Source organism: Pagrus major, chromosome 11, assembly GCF_040436345.1.
Source record: "Pagrus major chromosome 11, Pma_NU_1.0".
NCBI lineage: Eukaryota > Metazoa > Chordata > Actinopteri > Spariformes > Sparidae > Pagrus > Pagrus major.
In genome coordinates this window covers 22,358,479-22,385,598 of record NC_133225.1, presented here as the reverse complement: position 1 = coordinate 22,385,598, position 27,120 = coordinate 22,358,479, and the positions used below count along the sequence as shown (strand labels likewise).

The following is a 27,120-nucleotide window of genomic DNA, read 5'->3' as shown; positions in this document are numbered from 1 at the left end:
TTAAATTGTTATAACTGTTTCTGATCAAGTGGGCGCTCCAAATGGGTAAGCCCTTTTGATTTTAATGAACCCATGGCATTTCCTGTAGCACAAACATCAGGAGAAAGTTGGTCCCAGCACTGTGAGGGCTCTAAGAATAGCAAATTCTGTATGTTGTTGGTGTCTCTTCAGTATGTTGTCAGAGTGTCCTTGAATCTATCCAACAATTTTGTGGGTTGTAATGAACCCTGCAGCCTCTCGTGGTCACTAGCAGGGCTTCAGACTTGTAGTCTTGTTAATCCTGGTTAGGAATCAGACTGTCACAGGGAGGCCCAGTACTTAAAGGTTGCCGAGTTAAAACTTAGATAAACCCTTGACTGGAATGCTGCAGAGTAGAGGGCAGAGAGGACACAAGGCCATATGGCAGGTGCTTCATTCCTTTAATGGTCTTTTGCCTGACTTTATATAAATGATAACTATTTGCTCTCGTGAGTTGTTGGATGGTAAATAGTAATTTTGACACAATTGAAAACAAATTAAGATCAAAGTTCCGTGTCAAAGTGGCTCAACTGATGGCACACAAGCATGCAGGGTCATATCCACTGACTCAGCTTGTCAAAAGCATCTCACCATGAAAGATCATCTCTCTCAATTGGCTTGTAATGAAAGCAACATGATATTGCAGCTGAGATCCCTGTGGAATAACCAGTCTGTTGTTGTATACGGGTCAAATGTCAGCCATCTGACTTCAGATTAACATTAACCCATCGCTATGATCAACTTAGCTATAACAGGGTTGTATATTAATATTATAATAAATAATACATTTCTAATAAATGTTGAAAGACCTTAGTTTCAAGTTAGCCGGCTATAAATGTGACAGCAGCATTATACTGATTGCATGAAGCTTACTGTACGCTATTGAATTCTTTCCTTTTTCCAAGGCTTGCTGGCATTTGTATTAGTCATGTATTAATATTTACAAGGTACAAGGTAAATTTAGTTTTCATTTTTATACAAGGGTTTTAAACAGGGGCAATCTTTCTGCCATACAAACTCACTCTAACAACACTGAGAACAGTAGCTTGTTGGTTATGTTAAAAACAGCATTATTTTTCTTTTGGAGGTAGTGTTTTGTTCAGCCATATCATGCAATAACTTACAGGCATTCATCTGTTCTAGCCTGCTAGACACAAACACAGTGATGCCACACTGTGTGTCCATTACCTAAAAAAAATAAATAAAAAAAAACTCATTTTGAGAAGCCTTGGAGAAGGTTCAGTGATGTCAAGCATAGTCAGCATATCTCCTGTCATCTGTGGTCTTACCATCACATCAAGGCTCTAACTCTCGCTCTGAAGGACTCTGCTGCCATATGGTTCCCCAGGAAATGACCAGGCGGCTGACTCACGTCTCTTTTAATAATGAGCAGGGAATCAGGTCCCAAGTGCAAATACTCTGTGATTTCTGAATAGATTTAATATAAATAGGTTTTTAGGTGTGATGATGGGAGTACACAAATAAAAAATGATGCACTAGTTTAGCACATGTTGGTGAATTTTTTTTTCTTGGTATATATTTCCTTTTTGAAGATTGCCACACTGCTCCCTGTTGCAGACCCAAATGAGTAATTTAGTGTCATGCCATTGGCCCAAACAAATAACTCGTGGGCTGATGCATCGGAAACAGCCCTCAGTGGCCGTGCAGAAGTTTTATGATGATATGAAACAGTGCAGCAGACAGTCTGGAAATGAATAATGCAGAATTGTATCTTCCTGCCATCCCTCATGATTGGTACCACATCCTCCATCCTGAGTCATAGTTTGAGTCTGTTTCTGCTGTGTCTTCCATAGACACACGGACCATAGACTCACAAATCTGTTCATCTGCTTTTTGTAGCAGATAAAAGCCTTATACATACTGGTCTTAGATGGTTGTAGTCCCTAGTTAGTGATTAATAGGACATTTTTGTGTTCAGCCTCAAGGTATACCACAGAGACAGAAAGCAACCAACAGATAAAATGATAGAGGCTGTTATGTTAGAGCTGTTGGGAGCTCTTCAGGAATTTCCTGCAGTAGAGCAGAGTAGGAGTAATGTGGTACTGCTTTAATAACATGTAATTGTTGCACATATGTGTGTCCAAGAAGTAACCGTATGCATTGACTTGTGGCCTCAAAGCATGACTAAAATGCCAATGCAGATCTGATGTTTTCCTTTGAACAATTAGAGTTAGAGTGAGCTGTTACAATATATTTAGGTGGGAGAATAATTAGATGCCTGCACGTTTTTCAGCACAGATTGATTAAGACAATACGATTGATTGGAATATGTCCAAAAGATGGGGTTGGTTAGAGAAGGTTATTTGTGACCATGGACAGTATAGCTGGATGGATATTTGGGTCTGAAAAGTGAAACCAATGCAGCAGTGCCTTTTAAACCTGCATTCTTTCTGATGGCCTTCTTTAGGCGACTCTAGTAGTGGCAAAAAGAAGTGTGGTGTATGTAAGCTTATGAGAAAGCGACTCTACTTCTCACTATTAACTCAGTTATCAGTTTCTTAATGAGTTTATGGTGTCAATCTCTAGTTTCAAGTCTTTATTAATACAAAATAATGATAATTTAGTAAAGTATGGTCCCATTTAGAGTAAAATAGAAATAAAGCAGAGTATGCTTCAGGCCGTGCCTACATTGTGATAACAAAGTCACTGCCACAGCATGTCCTCGGGTTCTCAGTCAGATCCCATCAGGATATCCTCCCCATGTCGTCCAAATATGCTCACTTCTGGCTTTCAAAAACCAAGATGGTGACAGTCGTAATGCCAAACTCAAGGCTTCCACAAACCAATGGGTGATGTCACATTTGTTCTGACGTTAGTATGTATGCTGGAGAAGTGACAAGTCTGACTCACTGGCTTTTCCTAATAATAACATAAGTGTATGCGTGGATGCTAACACGACATTAGATATTGCTGGCATGAAAAACTTGCGCATGTTTGCATCTGTTTGATTATCAAAGTGCCTGTTTGTTTGTGTGTGTGTGTGTGTGTGTGTGTGTGTGTGTGTGTGTGTTCTTCAGAATAATGGCGGACACACAGGAAAGCTCATTGTTAAATGTGTTGCAGTAGAATAGGTCCATTGTGACCGTGCTTGACAGTAAGTTTGACAAAGACTGAAATTAACACTCTTCTTCACACCGTGTTCATTCATTCATAGACACAACATCCTCACAACAGCCCTTCCAAATTCCATCTTGTTCTTTGTGCAGACAGACACACGCACATAGACCAGCTTATGTAATGATGCTTCAAGATTCAGAGCCAGATAAACAGACGTGTTTGTGTAACCCAGTGGTAGCCGGGGAATTCTGAGGTTTTCTTACAGCGTTATCAAACTGTTTCCTTCAATGACATGTCAGATTCAGCCTGAAAAAATAGGTCTTTGTCGAAAATGTCATCAGATAAAACTGCTGTTTAAAATGCGTAAGGTATTTGTGCGTTTGACAGGATCATGCTTGAAGGACGTAGAGAAGATAAAAACTGAAAAGCAGTGCACGCTATACATAATTTAGCGTGTAATTTTCCTTGACTAAATAATGTTTTCAAATAATTTTCCATGTAGTGGTTCCTTTTTATTTTTCCATCGTTGCTGTACTGTTTTATTTAAATTGAAATGTTACACATAGCACATTAAAGATAAACAGGAAGTAGCTCAAACTGTTCACCAACAGAATAGGAATGCTGTTTTCAGCCTGAACCCACACAGAGATTAGAGGAGCCTGCTGTCAAAACAATAGGTGATTTGCTGTCAAAGATGCATGGTCTTATTTAATCAGTAGCTCTAGTTTTATCATAGTGTCGTGGTTTATGATAAGAGAGGAGCAGAGTAAGTCTCTGATGGATCCATCAACAAGCAGAATTCAGGCCAGCACCAATTAAATGTAGTTCAGCACCCTGTTGATGATCTTATTGTTGCTGTGTAGTTGTGTGATACAATACATAAGTCTTATTTGTACAAATTGTATTGAATGACATGCTGTGCTGTCTGTTTGACTGACTCATCATCACCATATCCTTAAACACACACACACACCATAAGGATGTGTTTAGGTCACGGCTTAGATCCTCTGTGGGCCTAACTGTGAATTACAAGGTCTCCCTGTCTCGCTCTCGCTCAGTCCTGAGACATTAAAATGCTGCTTTCATAATAGTGTCTTTTACAGAATCCATAGCAGTGCAGCAGGGAGAGCAATCCACAGTACCCAATTAGAGGAGAGAAAGACAATGAAAGAGACATGCAGAGAAAGAAGCTGACACAAGCTTGGAAATAGAAAGGGAGAGTGAAAAGTGTGCTAAAAAGAAGAGGCAGTGAAAACAAAATGAGGAGGAATGAGGCGGAGATGGAAAAGGAGATGAAGTGAGTTAAAATGTCCAAGTAGGATAGCGTGAGAGTGGAAGAGATACATGGAGGGCAGCAGTGCGTGTCAGAGCCCAGGAGGGAGAGGGCAAGAGGGAGACATACAGAGGGAGGGAGGAGGACAGTACGATCATCATGAAAGGCCTGTATTTTGTTGAGTCACTTCTTCTTTGTTTTGTTTTTTTGGAGTCTGATCAGCTCAAGTGGTGGGAGGGGTGATTTTAGAAAGTATTAGAGGGAGTTGAACTGACTTGTGCCCAAGATTTTACTTTGGTTTGTTTTTATTTACCTCTCTGTATCTGTTTTAGTATCTTGATTCAAAATGGCAGCTTCAGGTACATCCTCATTTCTGTCAATAAAAAGCAACAAACTCATGGATGGTTTACTAATGCATTGCTTATGCCAAGTTGTGTCACTGTATAAAACCCACTCATCATCATTTATTACTATAGATTAGTGGTGATTTTTTTTTTTTTTCTCCAAAACATTACTGCTCTGGTGGCATCAATTTCTTTTTTCTACCTCTGCTCTTCCCACCATCCCCTTTCCATGTGATTACCTTTCTCATCTTCTTTTGTCCTGTTGATGTGAATAACTCCTTCACCCTCTTCTACCAGCATTGTCTTTCATATAATAGAAGGGGAGTTTGCTAGACATGGTGGTGGCAAGGAAACCCTCAGGGAAGTTGGATTTATTTGGCAATATAATATTAATGTGCTTCTCTGCATAATGTATTCTGCTCCCAAGCTGACTGTTAGTGCTTGGCTCGGTCTCCTTCGACTCTGCTTAATTAATAAATTCACAGGAAATCTTATTGCAGTTAAATGAATTACATTTTGGTGGTCGTTTTATTTGTTTATAGCTAAAACATCAGCGTAAATGATCATTCTGATTATCTATGCACTGATGAGATGCTTTGTCGTGTTTTTCGGAGTACCCACTTACCTTCAACTTGCATCATCTACTTCAATCAGTGATATCCTTAGTTTCCAAAAATTACAAGCCCCAGGGAAAAAGCATGACATATTCTACGTTACATGTATAGGAATACTGTAAGGGGGGAATTAGAGGCGTACAAAAACAAAAATGATAAAGAGAAATTGATAATTACACCTCCATTACTCAAACCATAGCATGTCTAGTCATTGCAATTCTACTAATGGTGAATACATTAGTTTAATGCTGATTTTTGACTCACTAAAACGATTTTTTACTCTTTGAGTCTGAAAGCTGCATGAAAACCTGCCTTTTATCAATGATATTTAAGCTAAAGTATTTCAACATGACCTCAAACCATCATACATATGTCCAGCTATCTGAGGGAGTGGCATGAAACACTGAAATACAAGAAGAGAAAAAAGATGGACTGCTGACATCGGTTTTTAATTTTTCTTATTAGGCTTCAGTCCCTTCCTTCCTTCCTGCCTCCTTCCATTTTAAATTTTTTCCTTTCAGCTCTAGGATTATTAGAAAAAGTGGCATTGTTTTCGTCAGTGTCTGTGTGACAAATCCCCTCTTTAGCCATATCTGTAAATGTGTTTGGGTCCTGCACTCCATGTGTATTTGCACTGTATGGCTTTGAGCCAGACCAGTGCAAACAGATGTCAGTTTCAATCAGCGAAGGATGCACTAGCACAGTGACGCAGAGACACAGCTACAGGAAGAGATTAGCAGCGTTTGGATTGATACTGGTTGGGTTGCGAGATGTAGTGTTGAGGGAGGGATTGTAAGTTTGGAGGGCTGCAGAGAGAGTGATGGAGAGAGGGATGTGGGTTTTGAGGATGTGATTAAAGATAGAAACACAGCGTGTGTACAAGTGTATCGCCAGCTGTGGTTGACATGTTTTCAGGCTGTACTGTTTCATGGCGAGTTTCTGTTGGTATGAGTGTGAGGCTTTACGTCTCTGCACTCTCTGTGTACATTACATTGTTGGCCTGGTTAACATTCAGGGTTGTGTGAAAGAGCTGAGAAGAGAAAACAGTTTGTAATTCAGTGTGTTTACATTCACTGATTTGTGTAACTCAAGTAAGATGTGTTTGCAGACATGACATGAGGTCATTGTTACTGGCCTTTAAGACATGGCTAGACAAGCACTGATCCACTACCTCTCTAACTTTTATCACTAAGTATCAACCAGTCATTATGAGTCTGTGTGCATACTGTTTGTGTAAGGGAGAGTTAACAGTCAGGGATGACAAATCTCAGTTTGATGTCTGCTCTCTCAGCAACAGAAAATGAAACACTGATGACTGAGGTGTCATGTTGGACTCAGGGAGTCAGAGACTGTTGACAATTATGTAACTTTGCAGATCGTAATCAATCTTTCCACCCATGTAATGTATAGTTTTTATATTTCTTAAAAACTGATTGCAAAGTGATTTGAAAAAATATTTTGTCCATTAGACTCCGGCCAATAAAATGGCACAGCTGATAAGTTGGCCAATATTAGCTTATCACAAATATGTTGGTATTGGACAACACAATTGCAAAGCAGGCCATTACTATTTCACCAAGGAGAGGCTCACCATTAATCGTCCCATCCTGCAATCCAAGTTAGAACCTGTCATATTATGAAGAAAACATAACATAGATCAACTATTGTTAAAACAGTTTGTTCATATAAGATTGAGAGGCATTAATTAAAAAATGTGCCCTTCTTACATTTCAAAATTTAGACAAAAAAAGCAACAACCCTGCACTGAACTGCTTGTGCTGCTGCACTACCTGTCATTCAAACATGAAAACAAGGTCTCTTCACTTCACTTTTATCCAAATAGGGGGAAACGGCACCACAGCACTTGTGGCCAAAAATATATGTGCATGTGCAGGCCCCTGACAGCTTCTGAGCCCCAGTGCACAGCAACGGTTGCACTGTAGATATTTACACCAGTGGTTGAATAGTTTATTATATATCTGACACTGTTAATTCAGCCAGAGATAAAACATGCCCAGCAAACTCCAGTGCACCACAGGAGACTGACTCCCATGGAAATTTATTTCAAAAAAAGTAAATCGTTGTGTTTATTAGAGCACGGTGAGTGCACAATGTTTTTAAATCAAGCAAAACCCTAACTAAAAACATGACTTAACATTAAAAAAAATACCTTATCCTAACTAAATATTGTTTTTTGAATCCCAACACAATTACAACTAACTGGCAGTTTCATTATAAATGAATGAAAGTAAACATTCATAGTATTAGTACATAAATAGGCCTGTCACTTTTCATGATTTGAAAATGTATGTTAAAACACATACAGTGCTACTGGCCATGACCCTTTGGCCATAACAGCCCAGTCACTGCTTAAGAAAATGTGTGTGTACTTAATATGAGCAGTTTAATTTGGACAGTGACCTCAATTATCAGGATTTACTCCTGAACTCAACACATTAATGTTTATACCTATAAAGGTGTACATCTGTGTGTGTGTGTGCGTGTGCGTGTGCGTGTGATGATCATAAATGATACTGGAGAGACGGTCCTTCTGCCTGTCGCTGTCCCAGCAGCTATCAGATGGATGACTCATAGCAGATAGAATTTCATTAGCAGACATCAGGCCTTCCACAGAATAGAGGAGCCATTGATTTTCACCATATCAGCAGGGAGAAAGACAGAGGGGGAGAGAAAGGGGGAAGCGGGGAGACATGGGAGTTAGAGGCGCAGAGGGAACTGCAACTGAGAGAAAACAGCACATCAGTGAAACTAAACCACACGGCACAAAGCACCTGTCATCTGCAGTCCCACTGTAAGACATTGCTGAGGAGTACTGAAAGAAGAGTTGCTTGTACACTGTTCAGTATCTGTATCTATAATGAAAGATTGCCACAAAGGATTTCTGATATCCTGTTAGTCTGTGAGTAATTTTTTATGCCAATATTGTTCAGCAAATTGTTAAGATTCACCCTGGGAGGACGGAGAAGAAACTTGTTCTTTTGGGGAGTGCACTTTGTGATTCCAGCTGTACCTCAGCTCCTGTGTTTTAGGCTGTTGACATGCGTTGTTACAGCTTGGCATAGTGGTAACTGTTTTCACATCTTGAATACTCAGAGGAGTTCCTCCACATTTGCCCCCAGACTGGTTCAGTGAACTGTCATGATTCCAGTTGGTCCTGATTTTATTTTTATAAAATTTATTCTGACTTCAGCCAATGTCATGAACAGTATTCAAACCATGAATGTCTTATTTTAAACTGGACATGAACTTGAACCTTGCTTTCTATTTTGCCAAGTGTCCACCAAGAACATTATATTAAATCTGGACTCAGTGTTGGAGTTGTATCCCCATTCATTCCTATGAAAGCTGCTCAGTGGCATTTTGAAGCCAAAGAAGTTTGACTTCCCAGGTATGAAAATACCGGGATCATCCGCATTGTGCAGCCCATAGAGCATGTGCACAAGAGACTTCCGCCAACCAAGTCAGCTAACTTCCGGTTTAGCGCCCGGCTAACTTAAATGGGGATAAAATAATTCAATTGTGCAGCTTCTTCTAGACTTCCCAAATTGTATTGGACTGAATGGCTCCAGTTATGACACTGAAACAAGTGATGTTGCGGGGGTTGTGACACACTTGGACTGAATAGGCGCCATTTTTGGGACTGGTATGCAAATCTTGATGACTCAAACAGATTAATTTCTACCATGTGATTACTGTGTGATGTTGTTGAATGTTTTATGTGCTGCCTCAATAATGTGCTTTTGCTTGTCACCCTAGTTGAGGGTAAACGTCACGTCAGAAAGACAGAGGAGGTCTTGTAGTGTGGCATGAGTTGACTTTATTTTATCTCATCAGAGTTGATTATGCATTGTTACAAAGTCAGCATTGGAGAAGTGACAGACTGATAAAGGCCAGACAGAACAGAAACAGCAATAGATTAGAGACAAGAAAAGACAGATTGATATCGAAGTGTTTCAGAGTACATCAGTTTATATATCGCCATTAGTTTGCTCGGGTTGCTGCTGTATCTCTGTCAGAGAGGAGGGACAAAGGTAGAAATGAATGGGAATCAATTTGCAGTGTTTCTCATCACACCAAAGGCTCATCACTCCTGCCATTGTTTAATATTTTCTCAGAGATTTAGTACCTCTTTAACCTCATTGGTCACGGACTGAGTAAGATTCATATTTATTAATTTAGCATCCCTTCCAAAACAATTGGCCTACACAGACCCCATGTGACCAGACTTCAATTTGTCCAAATTAAAAGGGAGATTGGAGGAAAAAGAAGTTACTCCTCTCACTTAACCACAGTGTTAACCACTATCTATAGTTGGTGAGGGCGATGCAGGAATAAGAATGCCTTCCTGTCGTATTTCTTAGAGATTGAAGACTTTCTCACCAGGCCTTAAAACATCAGCAGAATGTGTTGACTTCGAGGGCTGTTTGAGGTTGATTTGAATTAAACACTCATCCTGTTTGACAAACTTTTCTCCACCCGTGCTGAAGGCTTTTTTGTGCCAGATTCACAAGGTTTTGGTTTGTCGTCTCCTCCCCCCTCTGGCTCTGTGCCTATACTTATATTTGCTCGCATTTGTGAACTCAAATGGAGATCGTCGTCAGCACTGTTCAGCAGCATTTGTGTTCATGTCAGGTGTTCCCCGAATGTTTTTAAAGCAACATCAGCAACTATTAAGCTCCGTTTGCCTTTAACAGAAGTGGAAATTGGAATCTTTTAGTATCCAAGTACAGAGAAACGTCAATGTAATTTTGCCCCCAACGGACATTATGTTAGCGACTGTTTACTTTATGGTTAAAGTTTCTCATTTGAAAGCCCTGAAGCTAACATATCTCATCATCTCATCATCACATTCTTCAATAACAAAATAAGAATGTATGCCTTCTGCTTCATTTCATCGAAATTGAAACCCTCACAAAATATCAGCAATAAGAAAGGGTGTTTCATATTCATTTTAATCGCAGCGTGAGTCAGAGAGGGGAGCAGGGTGTAATCCAGCACCGATCTCAGATGGTTTTTAGTACTGTCTCATTAGAGCACAGTAATGTATAGTTGTACATGGTGCATGCCTGTATGCATTCTTTTCTGTATATGTTGTTATTTCTGTGTCTTTGCATGCATGCAACGGCTTCAGGACTGTTGCTTGATATACAGAGTCACACTGTCCTCCATTTAGAGCAGCAGTTGTAGCAGAATTCTCCTGCAATGGCCCCCATTTGTTGTTTTAGAAGTACCAGCGTGTTACATAACATGCAGCCTCGAAGAACAATGTCTTTTTTTAGTACCTTTTGTACCAAATGTTAGCAGCAGTACTGACGAGACAAAAACACAAAACATGTCCTATTTGAGATGTTAAAATACCAAGCAGGTAATGTGCAATCCCTAAACTCTATGAAAGAATAGAATATTAGATTTGGTTAAACCTTTCTATCCTCTCTTCTTGTTCTCTTGACTCTATTCCTGTTGGCTTTTGCAGGTTCACACTGTCAAAAATGGTAGGAGAAAGATGGGAGAAAAACAAACAGTTCATGAGTCATAATTTAAACAGATGCCTGTGCAAAGGTTGTACATGGTGTGTGTGTGCATCCGTGCATGTGTGCGTGTGCGTGTGCATGTGTGTGCACAACCAGACTGAGCCAGCAGGATGAACCCTGTTCCCAGCTGGGTGTTCTATACTGTAATTTACTATGTTTAGATCATATCTCCAGGTTAGGGTACAACTTGACTGTATCTACCTACACCATGAGGGTAGACACAGCCTGTATGTGTAGCCTCACTCAACCTGCAGGTTATATAAGAATTTCCAGAACACCAGATTACTGGCCATTAGAGTGACACTGGAATTGATGGTGTGTTCCCTCAAAGTGGTTCCAGATCTTGTGGTTCATCATGGTCTCTCCACATCCCCTCTCTCCCTCTGCTTCTCACCCTCCTTGTGTCACTCTTACTTTCACTCCCCCCCTCCTCTCACCTAAGAGACAAACAGTGCTCCACCTTTCAAGGATGTCAATGGTTCTTTATTTGAGCACTGGTACTGTGAGAAGATGTAGTCAGAGGTTTTTAATAAGCCCCTGTCTTAATGAACCATAGACAGTCAGGACATTCCTTTTCCAACCAAAAGCTGACCAAACCTATAATCTGGGTGTGAACAGGGGAGGGGTGGAGTCAGTGGTCGGCCTTAACCGGAATGAACTGAGATTAGATTGTTGGGAGGGAATAAGGCAAATGTAATCCACAGGAATTTGGGCCAGTTTTTTAGAAGATGGAGGAGAAGATGGAGCCTTTGTTGCTGAGCTTATCCATTTCGATGTGAGTCTTGTCACTTCTGTGTCTCCTCAGAGACGCTGTGTTGTATTTTCCTTCTCTCTCCCCCTTTTTCCATCCTCATTTTCATAATTGTTTTTTTCTACAAACAAAGTAATTTCCTGTGCTCCCTGGGGCAAATAGGAGGACATGACACGGCTGCATCTGAGCTACTGATACATATCAACTTTCTGTCAAGCCTCATCTCGACAAGACCACACACACACACACAGCCTGGTGCTCATGTGGAAACTTTTCCTTCTGGGCCATCTACTGTTTGCTTCTCTGCCTGTGTCTCTTTTCCTCTCTTTCATACATCTCATGCACACATACCCACATGTCTCAATTGTCTTAACCTTAACTTTAGCTGAATCATATAGCAAGTGTGGTAAATGAAACGCCTGATTGGCTGCTGGGAAAGCCAAAAACATCCCCCTTTTTTATGAAGTACAAGGACTTGAATGAAAACAAAGCATCTAGAGAGACAATATAAACAAATCTTCCTTAGTAACATTGCTGCTAGCAGCACCCAGTTTTGTTGGTACTTCAGCTTTCTACTATTACACTTCTATAATGCTTGAGGACTCACAAGAGATAGACGTTATGGGTCCATAGTATCAATTAAGCTCCAAAAATGCTGAATTTTCTATAGTGCAGTTGTACAGCATCTTTCATACTCCCAACCTCAGTTTTCTGCAAAAAATATGTAGCATCTAAATCCAGACCGAGGAAACCTCTTATGACATTGTCAATGCTATTTTCTCACAATTGACAAAGCTCATAAAGAGCCACATAAGATATCGTACAGCCATTTTCATGGGCTGAGTAGTGCTCCCAATGTAGGTTGTAAGTATAAGTGTAAAATCAGTTGAGTTTGCCTTTAACTTAAATTAGCAGACGGTAGGGATACAAAAGTGTTTGGTTACGAATTTTATAATGAAAATGCAAACAGGGCAGCAATTAAAACATATCAGTAGTTTTTCGTTTTAATTATTTCATTTTTGTTATTAATCATTTAATTAGAACTAAAATGTCAAAAAATAATGCCAAATACCCATCTCACACAATCTTACTCAAACAGCCCAAACACAAATTTCTTCCTGAATTTGAGAAGCCATAACTAGCAAATATCTGGTATTTTTAATCAGATAAACAAATTTAACAATTAATGTTATATTTGATGAGCCAATTAATCAGCTATTCAAGTAATCAATTAATAATTTCATCACTACAACAAATTAAACCTTCCCTACAAAAAATGAAGTTACATGAACTAAAAGTTCTATGCGATGGGGTCTCTAGAGACTCTGAAGTGGTCAGAGTTGAGTTCTCAGTCTATTTGCTCTTTGCAAAGTATTGAAGCAGTGCTGACCTATGAGGAACTGACACTCTGATGAATGACCTTATCTTACTAACAGGACTTGTGGGAGGGAAGGCCCTTTATTAATTATTCTCAGCTTTACCTCTACTTGTATATGCACACATGGAGACATGGAATTACATGAAGTAAAAGAGGATTGGAATAGAAAAAAGAGAAATCCGAAAGGACAAAGTAAGGACAATACAATTATGTAAGTGAAAGGGTTGTTAAACTCATCAGTTACATGATTTAATAGTAGTATTTATGAATAGTCAGTTCATCCCTCCATCATTACTCAATGTCCAGCCCCAGTTTTTACGAGAGTATATCAACTGGAATCAAAGCCATCTATCTGATTGGTTACTTGGTGCATTGGCCGCTTTAAAAAAGGGATTTGACACTGAGAGGCGTGCCTATACAGTACATTGGCCAGACAAATGTTGTGGTTCCCAGGACTATATCTACTAACAGACACTCACACTCTTAGACACACACCTACTTTATGGAACGTTGATATAAAGCAGTGCTGGGGATCATAAAGGAAAGGTTTATTGTGTGTAATTGAAAGTGGGAGCAGAGTTTCTGTAGCATAGCATACCGTTTCACTGTTGTAAATTTAGTTGCTGGATTTTATTATCTCAACTCTCCTAATAAAGTCACAGTTTTACCATCAAAGCAATCAAGTATGGTAAATAACACTCAAACTGCTGTTCTAAGATCCTAATTGTGGTTTGGATGAAGCTGAAACTAATTAATTTATGCTGAAAAACTCCACTAAAACACCTCTGGTTTCTTCTGTCCATCCATACAGTTTGGCCTGCAAATGTACAGTAGCTCCCTAATATTGTGCGACAGTATTATGAATGCTTATTATGCCACCCAGCACCATTGCCCTGCAACAAATACTACCTTTGTAAAGCAAGGATTTAACATTCATAAGCTGCAGAAGGGGAATGATTGTTGCAGGGCTGTTATGTCAGATTGCAGAGCTGCATGATATTTTGTTAAGCCCTTGTATGTGCACAAAGGCATTTAGTTTATCATAGAGCTACTGCAATACATGGTTTTGTGATGTAAAATAATAAGACAACAAAAGGCAGAACAATTACCGGCAGATTATCCTAGTTGTTTTAGCAATTTGCCAATTTTGGTATAGATGAGATTGGGCAATATCATTGGGCACTTTCCGATCTTGGCTATGTCATATTCAGTTTTGTTGTAGAGCATTGAACTCCTCAGGAAATACTAATTAAACTGAAATCATCAGAGATTGACAAACCCTTTCTCCACCCATACTGATTTAATCAGATTGATCCACCCACAGGAGATGGATAAGACTGGCTGATCCAGATTCCCCTCCTGTTTAAAGGTTAAGTCAGATGGTATCTGAGATGCTGGTAAGCAAATACTAGGTTGTGGGCAACACATTCATTTGTTTAAATTTGATTTGATCAAAAATACATTTTTAAGCATAATTGCAATTGCAGTCATGTGCGTGTTTGCAATTGCAATTATGCCTGGGTGAAGTAAAAAACAAATGTCCTACGTTGTCAAAGTGTGTGAACAGCCACAAGGAGCACTTTTCATGTATCTGCTTAGTTGTTTATTCTTAATCATTACTGGCCAATCTGTTCTGTAAAATTGTAAAATTGATTCATCAGTGACTCATACCAAATGTGCGCTTGTTTGCTTCGTATGTAGTTGTAGGTGTGTGCGTGTGTGCGTGCGTGCGTGCGTGTGTGTCTCAAGTGTTTCTCACCACAGACCCTCCATCCCTCCTCCCCCTCATCCTCCTCTTCTGTCTCCTTCTTAATACAATGGAGAGTTCAGACTCAGTGCAAACACAGATCTTCCATTTTTGAAAGAAAGAAATTATCCATCCTGTCATTTGTGAATCACACTTCATTGTACACCCACACTGCCTTTTGTCTTATGGCTCAACAACATTAAATCATTGCATTTGATATTAAAATCTCTGGACAGCTAAGTCATTAACATTTTATGTGTTTTGCATATTTGCTTTTTCACAATCTTAGAATACTCTTGTCTGTGAATTGAGGCAAACCTTGAATCTGATATTTGCATAAATATCTTCACAATAATCAGATGCAAACAATGCAGTAACAGCCTGAAAATGATGGGCAGAAAAGCACAGACTTGCATTAAGATGCTTATATACTGATATAGTCTTAATAACTTCTTATTCCCACCTACCTACATCTAGTGGAAACAGAGCACATGCAGATAACAGTGGAAGAATACTAATCTGATGTAGTATCTGGCTTGGTCTGTCTGTTGTCCCTCAGAAAAATGTGCTTCCCTTACTGAATGTTCACCAGTTTTCTTAGCTCTCCACCACCCTTTGATAGGTTGGCAGTGTAAAACTGGCTCATGTGAATTCGCTGGATGAGAGATGATGTAAACAGTTTTATATGAACCAGAATTTTGGTGGTTTTGAGTTAACTGTGGCTGAAATTACCATAGAGCGTCATTCTGGGTTGTTGATCCTTAGTGAGATCGTCAGTAATAGCAGCCCTTGCAGTCATTTAGTTAAAAAAATATATTAAAGGGGCTTAAAATTATACTTATCTCATTTCTACTGTGATTATGCTGGTTCTGCTATGCTGCAGTGATGTATCGGACAGATAATCCTGACAAGCATGCATAATGGGTCGAAATATTGATCAGTTGTCAGTAAAAACAGATCGAATCAATAAACACATGGGGATTCATGTTGATCTGTGGGTAGGCTTTAAGTTTTTCCTTTTACACTTGAATAGGAAACTCTAATGAGATAAACACAAGCTACCAGTCAGTATGCCAGGAAGTCATTGCAGTGGCCGGTAATATATCAGATTTTTTTTTATAAAGTACAGTGTCAAAGATTTTTTTTTTTTTTTTTTTTAAACAAATGATTTGTCTTTCTTTGACATTTTGTATTTTTTGTTTTATTTTTTATCTATTCATATTAAAATTTGTGAAACTTCTTTATATTGCTTACATTTGTTATATATTAATTTTTTTATATTAATTTGATTGATTTGTTCAGTTTATTTTTAGCACTCTGTAGCATGGGTTGTACTATAGTTGCACTGTTTTACAGCAGTGTGCATCCCTATCCTGTATACTATAATTTCCTGTACGTAACCGTCAGTGTAAATTATGTCGTACACTTCTCCTTAGAAAACAACATCCAGGGGGAGAGTCTTGATCAATATGTGATTGTAACAGAGCCAAACTGGAGCACTGAGAACTGATCAAATGTCTATCTTTAGCTTCACATAAATGGGAGGAGCAATAATCAAGATCTTTAGTGTTTTAGCCCAGTGCCAGAAAAAAACAGAGACCTACGGCAGAGAGAGAAAACAGCGAAATTTAATTTGCTTTGTTTTCAAAGGTCATCAGCAGATAAACAGCAGTTGGAGCTGCAGTCGGGCTTCCTTATGCACTAAATTCATTGTAGCCTTGTGTTTTGAATGATGATAAGCACAATATAATTTCAAAGAAGGTTGCTGTAATTTTAGCTTTTGGTGTGTCTGCTTTCAGAAAGGCGAGGCTGCAAGGGGGCCTGAAAGAAATTTAAAGGAATGCATGCCCCATGTACTTGCAATATCTGTAATATACTGTATTTGTGTTACATCATATGTGTGCACATCTATGAAATTCAACACACAACTGTTAATCACCTCTCCTGCTACTGGCCTGCTGTGTATTAATGTGGTATCTACAATGATGATTAGAATGCAGGGACAGAAATGGGACAGTGCACTGAAGAAAAGATGAAACTGTCAGGATCCTTATAGGCTGACAGATCCACTCGACTGTGGAGGTATCTTGCATTAGTTTTTGTTGTCTAGCCAACGGCTAAAACACCAGAGCAGCTTTAGCCTTGAAAACCAGACAATATCACACTAGCTGACGTCACAAGTGGCCTCACTGTCCCAGAGGAGGCTTGAAATGAGGAAAGAAATATTTCTGTCCAATTACAGTAGCTTTTAGAGCCTGATTTTCAGGTTGTTGTCATGCAGGCAGCTAGCACCTCAGTCTCACACCTCACTGATAACCATGAGAGTGTTTTCTATTTGTGTCAGTATGTTAGTTTGTGCAAGGAGGGGACGTGTATTTATTGAGTAAATGCAAATGTATCTCTAAATTTATGCACAGAAACTTTTACGAGAATAGAAATATCATCATGAGGAATGAGAAACAGCAGGCCCATCTAGCGAGCACACAGTGTGCTGGTGATGAAGGCTGATGTGCACAGCGAGTGTACATTTGGGAAAAGACACACAAATAAGACGGATGGCTTTGCTTTGCCCCAGCGTCTGTGGAACAACTGCTGCTCTAGCTGAACTGATTGTTGAACGTCACTTCACAGCTAAGTCAATGTGCCAGGTAACTATGCAGATGCTCTAAAATGCAGCATGCATTAAAAGGGAAAAGAGGATATTTTTCTCACCTTACTATTTTATCTTCCTATGGTAATGGAGTTCAGCTGGGAGGATGCAGATGACATTTCTGGGTACTGTCAGATTAATGTAGACGAAAGAAGGAGGCATGATTTCTACTTTTTGTTTTTTTACCCCCTCAGTGGCGGCTGTGGTGATCTGTTTTGATAGGAGGACATGACTGAAATAGCAGGGGGCTCATCTCCAGGGAGGAGTCGGAGGCCTAGCAGGGGTTTTCACAACTGTAGTTTGGCAACATATATGTATACTGTATATATACTGTATATACTGTGTGTGTGTATATATATAAATATATATATATATATATATACATATATATATATATATATATATATATATATATATATATATATATATATATATATATATACACATACACATACACATACACATACATATACACATACACATATATATAGTCACTGGAGACATTTGAAGGGGCTTGTATACAAATTTTGACCAACAACTATAGGCCACCTTCAAGCTGTAGCTTTGTTGTTGTAAAGTTTAGAAGTTTCCAGTGTGTGTAGATGTAGAAAAGACACAATAAATGGAAAGAACAAAAACAATGAACAAAGTGTTTTACAAAGACCTCGGAGCAATAATCCCTGCTGATCTCAAGACCTTAAAATCACATTTGTGATTTGCTAATGCTTCTAGAGATATGCTTAAGCTGTCACACCATGTATCTTGATTGAATCTCAAAAAGTGACAGCATCATTATAATTCACATTATCTGGTAAGAAACAACCATTCATTTGCTGTTTATATTACAACAAGAAGACTTGTAGGAAATAGCAGAAGTATCACACTGTGACATGAGCAGGAGCGCTTTGAGCACCAGCTGGAGGCGGAGAGGGCACTCGGTTCCCATATCTGCCTCTCCGATCTATGAAAGTCTTGTGTCAATAAATGGACAGACAGGTGGAAAATACATCTACTCCCTGTGTCTTTGTGCCAAACATCCACGTTAAAAGCCACTTTGTTGATTGTGCAGCAGGGTCATTCGACAGTCCTTGGTGGATGCTATATGCAGCCTGGGGATGGAAACCATGAGTGCTGGCTGTTTATAGAGACAAGAGGGAAGGAGGGAGGGAGGATGGGGGGAGGAGATGAATAAGGATGATGGGGGTGGAGGGAGAGATAGCCAGACAAGTGCTGCAAATAATCTTATACTGTTGGCATAACATGTACCTTTAGTCTGATAATGTGCTGTAATGACTTTGATTATATTTGCTAGTTCCAGATAGTTCCAGATTGTCATTAATTCATCTACTAGTTATCACAAAAACTGTAAAATGTAGGGCGGCTGTAGCTCAGGAGGTAGAGCAGGTCATCTAGTAATCGGAAGGTCACTGGCTCGAATCCCCGGCTCCCCCAGCTGCATGTCGAAGCGTTCTTTGAACAAGATACTGAACCCCAAATTGCTCCTGATGAGCAGTTGGCACCTGGCATGGCAGCCTCTGCCATCAGTGTATGAATGTGTGTGTGAATGGGTGAATGTCACAAGTGTTGTAAAGCGCTTTGTCAGTAGACTGGAAAAGCGCTATGGAAATGCAAGTCCATTTACCATTTAACACACTTTGAAAGAGCCAAAGTTGACATATTAAAAAAGTTTGGGATTTTTTTTTTCAAAGAGTCAAATTATTCAGTTTAACATAAAAGAAAACTTAGAAAACCAGCAATTAATCATATTTAACAATTTGATTAAAAATTACTTAATTTTTTAATACTAAAGCTTTTTTAACACCTAACACCTTTTTTTGCACTGACTAATCTGTTGTATGTCATAATCTGACTAATCTGGCTAATCAGCACTTTGAAGATGTCAGCCTAGCCTCTATGAAACTGTGAAAGCCATTTATACTGTGTTTTATTTTTAGATAAGTATTCTATTATTCATTCCGTTGTCTGTTGAATGCTGATGCTTTATCCCTCAAATAAAACTAAAACTAACCATATATGAATGAAATATTAGATACAGAGTGAAAACAAGAAGTGCACAGATGGATGCATCATCACCATCCTGCCGTTCTCAAATATCTTTTGTTCATCTCTGCACCAACTGCTGCCATGCTGCTTTATGGTTTCTGGCCCTGACCCACTTTCCTTAGTGGTGGGTGACGTCACTCGATGATATGTCTTTTCTTTTTTTCTTTTTTTTTCAAAGGGTGCATCCGTGCAGCAAAACAGAAATGTATCATCCAAATCCTAATGTGTGTGTGTGTGTGTGTGTGTGTGTGTGTGTGTGTGTGTGTGTGTGTGTGTGTGTGTGTGTGTGTGTGTGTGTGTGTGTTTGTGTGTTTGTGTGTTTGTATGCATTGGGTACGTTGTTACTGCAAGTGTTACAGTTGATAGCTCACAGTGCAGCCACCTGGACAGTACAGTCAAGGCCTAATTTTAGCATCCACAGGCACAAACGCAAACTGACACCGTCTCTTTGTCTTTCCTCTGCCACACTGACACAGGCTCTTTCACTGAAACACACAGTGAGGCTGAAGGTGATGGCTGTCAGTGGCCATTTCTGGATGTTTTCTCATGCCGTGCCCCCTTAGCTTTCTGTTCCTGCTGCCACGTAATAAGACAGGAGGGACATCACCACTTCTCTCCTCTTGGCCTCTTCTTTCAGATTCTTCCTCCATCTTTGGTTTAGAGGTAGGAAGGTGAGAGAAGTGCTGTCCTGAGACAAGCAAGGAAACTGTAGTTGAAAATGAATGGCTTTAGAGAGATGTAGTGGGGGACTCAAATGGTTTTATGTGCACTTGTTCTTGCTTGTGTGACATTCTATAAAACCGTGTTTGTGCAAATATAGGAGCATCTGAAATCAATTCAAATCTCTAAATCTTAAGACATGCTGCTTCATATGTAAAGGTTGATCATGAGAGTGCAGCATAGTAGCTGCTGCATGGAAGAATATGGTTCTCCTCAGCACATCCTGAGTAAATAAATACATCTATCTCATCAGTCCCCTCTTCCATGCCTCTTCTCAGCGATACATCTCAGTTTTGAGATCAGATTTTCAGCTCCACACAGCTCTGCAGAACAGTGCATGAATAAAATGGAGGCTGCATTCACATAGCTGCATGTCACGTGTCTCCTATTAGAGCATTTTCTGCCTCAGAATCATTGCAACAGTGCGAGGTCATTGTTGGTCTATCTGCCAGTCTTGAGCAGCTTTTCTGTCCTCACCTGCGTGCTCCTCCTATTCCTGCCTCTCAGGGCCCAGGAGGGTGAATGAGTCACTCCAACCAAAGAGCCTATTAAACCTCCTGTTTGCAATATGTCTGTCTATCTCTCAGTTTGTCTTCTATATGTCTGCCTGTCCCCTTGTCTATTTACTGTTTCTTACAACCTGTCTGTCAGCATGTTTTTTTTATTTTTGAGTCTGCACGTTTATGTGACTACAAGCCTTCGTCCTGTTCTGCTAATTACGTGTTACCTTGTCTTCTAATCTGCATACCTGCCTGTCAGTGGATCCACATGCTTCTCCTCGTGCTTTGTCAGCTTGACACAATACCCCAAACAACTCAACATACTGTCGTCACTCTATAACTCCTTCATGCCCTTTTTCCACCTAGCATGCTCTGACATGCATACTGTACACTATCATGTTTTTCTACCACTTTTATGGGGCATTCAGACGAAACTCAAGGCAAGTATTCTCTTGGCTTTTGGTCTGAACGCACTATTAGACAGAAATACAAAGTCACTGAATTAGATTTAGAAAATGTGATCACCTTTCAACAAATGAGAGTTCAAGAAGTTAATTAAAAGCTGTCATATCTTAATTCATATTGAAAAGCCATAAACATCAGATTTTTTTTCTCTTCTGCATCTAGAATCTCAATGGTGTATTATTGTCCTCTCTACTTACTATGCACAGCAGCACAGGTCTCCCATCCAGAGTCTGGAGTGGCCTGGCCTGGTCCGCTTTGCTCTGCTGTGGCTGGCAGCACAAGCTGTGTGTGTGTTTTGTTGGTTGGTCTATAGAGCCTCTTCATCTCTTCCCCCTTTGGAGCAGCTTGTTAAACAGCTTCTGCTCTGCCTGTCTAGAAGTGGAGCTCTACTTTAAAGGAAAGTGTTTTAGTGGGTGTGTGCTGTAGCACATATGTGCAACAGTGTGTAACTTACATTTCTGTGCATATATATATGTATATATATATATATATATACAAGACTTGTAGGAAATAGCAGAAGTATCACACTGTGACGCACACACACACACACACATATATGTGTGTGTGTGTGTGTGTGTATGTGTATATATAGGTGTATATATGTGTATATATATGCATATATATGTATATTTGTGAAAATGCAGCAACAGTGAGTTTCACTAAACAAGTCCCAGGTGTAAATCTGCATTTTGAATGGAATGAGCTTATGTGCACATGCACTGGATTAATAATGGGAGAAAGCTATAATTGCTGTGTTTCAGGATGGTTCTTTTTGTGGAAGGCAGTGTTCATGGCAACCTCCCTCTGTTGGTTCAAGGGTGGACCTCACAGTTATAATAATAATAATACACTGTGTGGTGCTCTGGGTGGTGTTCCTCCTGTTGTGAGTTTGTTTTCACTTCTTGGGACCCTTTTCTAAAGTTAGCTTCCCACCTCTCCAAATTTATCCTGAACCCTAGATTTTGAAGTCTTTTCAGTGACCAGATAAACATTACCTTTAAAATACTTCCCCTATAAATCACTGTTAAGTCCAGTGGACACTAGAAAAAGAAATGGCTTTGTTTTTTTTCTATAGGCACTTTTCAGTAAATGTCTAACTCTGGTCAGTGTCCTCTTGCTCTACGGTTGTCATCCAGGGTTGTTTTTAGGTTTGGCAGTGTCCTGTCCTGTTTGGCTTCATGTCGTATGGCTGTTCCTAGAATTACATTACTGTGTCTTGAGAAGAGACCACTAATTACGTTAGCACTTGTGCTAGCATCCCTCTGAACGGAAGCCATTAAGTCATTAAACAGTGTGTACTGCCCGCTCTGTTATTTCCCTCTCTGTTAATTAACCCCTGCCATATGCATTCATGTATTCTTTCACATCAACGTCATCCAATCAGATTGAGGTCCTGCTGTGATCTAAACATGAAGTAGTAAGTAAGTTACTACATTATTATCAAATTTCGCTTGTCAGTTGAATCATGTGTGAACACAGTTTGTGTGTGTTTGAACTGTTCGTATGCAAAACGATTAAAATATTAAACATAATTTTCTCAGAGTAATCCTCATCCAGCTAATGAAAAAATAGGAAACAAATAAACAAAGTCAAGGGAAACAAAGGTAAAGACATTTAAAATAAATAATAGATAGATTTAGATAATGCAGAATACAGACTTGTGTAGCCAGGGTAAGGCTGCCATGTTCACACTGACACATGCACAAAATACTTTCATTAGCACAGCTGTAAACCTGTCAGCTCTTGCTTGGGGGGAAACACTGGATCACACGAGAAGGGAAGAGACTTAAGGAGAAAAAAAGAAGAGAGGCCAATTGAGGGTTAGAGATATGGAAAGGTATTTATTGAAGACATAGTCTGAAACGAGATGGCAGCATAAATAAATGTTCAAATTGGATTAAATACAGCTTGCTAAAATGAAAGTGCAGTTTAAAAACGCACAACATTCAGAATCTTAAAAAGTAGTGTGTTTTGGTTTGCCTTGATGGTGCCAAAAGTGAAAGAGAAGTTGCTAGCTTGAAGCAAGCTGCTTTCAGACAACGAAGAATTTAAAGTAGTATCATGGTGGATAATTATGTTCGACCAGATTTTGACATCGAATCAACAGGTAGCATTAAATTTGGCCAGAACAGAAAAAGCAGAAAATAAATGGAAAATATAAGAAATGAAGCATCAGTTCAGATAATTGACTCAGCAGAGATTCAGACTGAACCTATAGAAGTTGTAGCTGAAATGTTAAAACCTCCTTGGCTTTGTAGAACAGCTGTTGAGCAATTTAAGCTCCCTCCATCTCTTAGGCTACAGGCTGAGAGCCACTGAGTCCTCGAACTGAGGCCTCTGACAGATGCCACACAAAGATCCAAGAGAGGGAAACTGTCAAGCCACAGAAACAGAAGGAAGAAGCAATCTTTGGTCTAGCTTCACGGAAATGAAACCTCAGTAATGTCCCTCAGTATTTGAGGGACACAAAGTAAACCTCATGGGGAGGAAGTGTCTGTATGTGTGCACGAGTGTTGAAATTTCCTTTGTATCTGTATACAGAATGACCAAACAACTCTCAAACACCCAAACAAGCAGTGTGATAGTTTCAGTAATCCCCTTACCAATGTTTTGTTCGTAGAAAGACACTTAAAAAAATGAAGTGTTTGATTATTTATTGCTTTGCTCAAGCCCACAGCTGTCTCTAATTTCCACTTCCAATATATATTTTATAGATCTCCTCTTTTTCTTCTCCTTCTCTAAATAATGACTTTGGTAGCTTTTTATACAAACAGTTGCTGCTTATTAACACCTGATCTTCTAGTGCCCATGAATATTCATCAAGCTCAGTTTCTTGACATGTGTGCATGTCTCTGCATATGCTCTTAACATGTGTGCCTGCTTTTTTGTATTCAAGGACAAGCCTTTGTGTTTGTGAATGTGCCTTCGTTCTGTGCATATGCAGTGCTTTTCTTCCACAGTGGGACATTTATTTGAGCTTTGACAGTGGTCATTCATACTTCTCATGGCCAACAGGCCTCTCTTGGATCGATTTCCTGTTTTGGCTGCAGCCATGCTGATGCAAAGATTAGTGTAGTAAAGAAATTGTATGAAATGTAAGAAATGATGACGTATGTCTTTAATTCATGAGTGGCGTCCTCACTGGTGTTGAATTTGAATACCAGATGAAGATCAAGAACTGGATCATGATACCTTGCCTGTGTGTTTGTGTATGTGCTTTTCATGTGTGTGGTTTAGCGAGAGGTAGCATCAGGTTCCTGCCTCTTAAGCTCAGTGTGAACCTGCATGTGGTATGAGGAAGAGATCGGTTGGTCATGAGATGATGTGACGAGTTCACAACCAGACAAAGACGAAGAAGAATGAGAGTCTTGTCAGAAAGAAAATGGAGGGGGACAACTGGGCTTTCATCTGGGGTAAGGGCAAGCCAGGAGCTTTTGAGATTTGTTTGTTTGGCATAATTGTATAGTTGAATGAGTAAAATGAAACATACTTAAAGTGACTTAGAGCTGGAGGGAGTGTGATTGAACTTCCTACTTTTGTGTAAACAATTTCTTGCGAACTTCTGTTGTTAATTCAGTCCAGATGACATCCTGATTGATCTTGAGTTGCCAGAACACACAAAACATTTCTGCAAATCTTTCAGTTTGTTGACTGAAGAAAATAGAGGGCAAAATAAGGTTGAGATGTTGGATCATTGCATCAAGTGTTTTTGAGGTTGTAGTATTCCATGTGCTAACTTCTTCTCTTTTGTATGCTGCTTTTGTCCTGCACTTGCACTCAGCTGGGGTTAGATGTGTATACTGTCGCATTCTTTACCAGTGTTTGTGTCAAGGTCCTGAGTTTGCATCTAAAACATCAAGTTACCAAAAGTTTTGTCAGGGCCAAAACACACTCTCACACTTGTTGCTTTAACAATGCAGCAATCATTACCTCCACCACAGAGGTTATGTTTTCACCCGTGTCTGCTTTTGTTTTTCTGGTTGGGTTGTCAGCAGGATTACACAAGAACCGCTTTCTGCAAACGTTCTCTCAATGCAGGATTTTTTGACATTTCTGCTTATTTCTCAGGGAAAAATGCATGAATCTTAATGGTAAAAAAAACAGGCATAGTCAGGTGGCTGGTATCTATGAGTGAGTTCAATTTCATGTGGATCCTAGATCTAGTGAGGTTAAATTATGGTTAAGCATTTATGGGTGGTTTAATTTTAAAAGTCATACAGCGCTATCTAGTTTGATGTTGCTTGACTGAATTAAAGTGAACTGTTGGGCCTTGGCGGAGGTATGCACTGTACAGAGTGCTGTTTTAGTTTGTATTGTTGCACCTTCATTAGGGAAGCTGGAGAACACATGCCATGGTCATAGCCATGCTGTCATGTACACAGTAGAGGTGGAGAGACAGTGAAGTGAGTTTTTCCAACTTAGTCGAGGGATTCAAACTGGATCTCATATGCTTTGTGTCGCATTGTCAATTGAAATTTTGTATATTATCAACTCGCTCTCTAAGCTATTCTTGTTAAATCCTTGGCGCATTGATTTGCACAGTGCTAATGAGTTTTCCATTCCAAGATGATGCTTTGGGAATTGCATGGCTGTCTGTCCATCTGCGATGACCATGAACACAGTTTTAGTTATAAAAGACAGCCTTTGCCTTCACAGTGATTCAGCAAGTCACTCAAAAATACATAAAAACGTCACCTTTAATCTCCAGGTTGACAGATGCAGGACAGCTGAAGTCACCTACCCTTTGACCCACCCACAGACACCACCTTTTAGTCATGCCTTTGGTGTCTCTTCACACAGTAATTCACCCTTTCCTATTTTTTTTTTCACTTCAGGATTGAAAAAACGTACCAGGAAGGCCTTCGGGATACGGAAGAAAGAGAAGGACAATGACTCCACGTAAGACCTGATCTGTCTTCTTGGTGTATTTTGTGAACATAAGGCATGAATGCATGAGCATGACAGTTGTTGGTTCCTGCAGTGGAGCAGAGAGCTGGGTGAAACCACTGAATTATGAGATATTTTAAGAAAAAACTGATACATGGCTGCAGGTCGTGCATATTACAGCAGAATGAAAGGATTAGAATAAGTCAGAACTATTACAGGATTAGTATTGAGTACAGGTCTTGTAAAATAAATGTAAGACTGCTGCTTCCCTTACGATTCACAGCTGAAGAGTCAATTGTGAGCCACAGTGATATATTGTGTATTGTATTGTATTGTATTGTATTGTATGAATAAATCTGTCTGAACAAATCCTTTATGACAAGCTATTATGGATTTACAAAACAATGGGCATACTTAAACATCCCGTGCTTGTTTGCATACAGCTGAAATGATGAATTCTAAATAGACCAGTTAGCTTACTTATGAAATATTTGTTCAGGATCTTTTCGAAGCATGATAGTTCTCCAGCCAATCTGTAGCTGTGAGACATGTAGACTTGGTGTAAAATGTTTCTATGCTGTGGTGTCTGTGAGAGTCTTATATTTGAGTGAATAAGTGTGTGGGTATGGTGGTGTGAAAAGCTTTTCTTTGAACACTCCAATTAAATGTTTCAGCTCTGCTAAATAGCAAAGCAATTAGTATCAAAATGAAGAGCTCACATGTTACGTGACTTTCGTGCTCTTCTTTCTTTCCTCTTTTTCTTTTCACAGGGGGTCCCCAGACAGAGATGGGGGTGTAAGTAACATAAAAGATTTATAATATATCAACCACTTAAGTCATTCATAAATTACTATTCACTCTCTAAGTCTTGATCTTGAGCTATAATATTTACTATCTGTGTTCTTTTTACTTGCCAGGAACCCCAAGAGGTTGAATCGGTACTGAACTGTAGACTCTAGTTCTTTGGGTAGACTAACCTCTAGAGTAATTAGTATAGAGCTTAGAGGTTAGACTTGTAATAGACCTCACATTGTGTTTGTCCATTCATCAGTCAACTGCCAGTGTTGCTGATTCAGCTA

At 39.5% G+C, this 27,120-nt stretch overlaps 1 protein-coding gene across 4 annotated transcripts in view; it reads left to right on the top strand.

Annotated features, from left to right (window-relative positions):
* sgip1a (SH3GL interacting endocytic adaptor 1a) overlaps window positions 1-27,120 on the top strand; it is an 84,607-nt gene that overhangs the window by 22,237 nt on the left and 35,250 nt on the right. For all 4 annotated transcript variants that reach the window (XM_073477237.1, XM_073477238.1, XM_073477239.1 and 1 more), the window contains exons 5-6: window positions 25,990-26,053; window positions 26,812-26,836. In XM_073477237.1, the coding sequence (XP_073333338.1) occupies window positions 25,990-26,053; window positions 26,812-26,836 (89 nt within the window). The remainder of the gene's footprint in view (window positions 1-25,989; window positions 26,054-26,811; window positions 26,837-27,120) is intronic.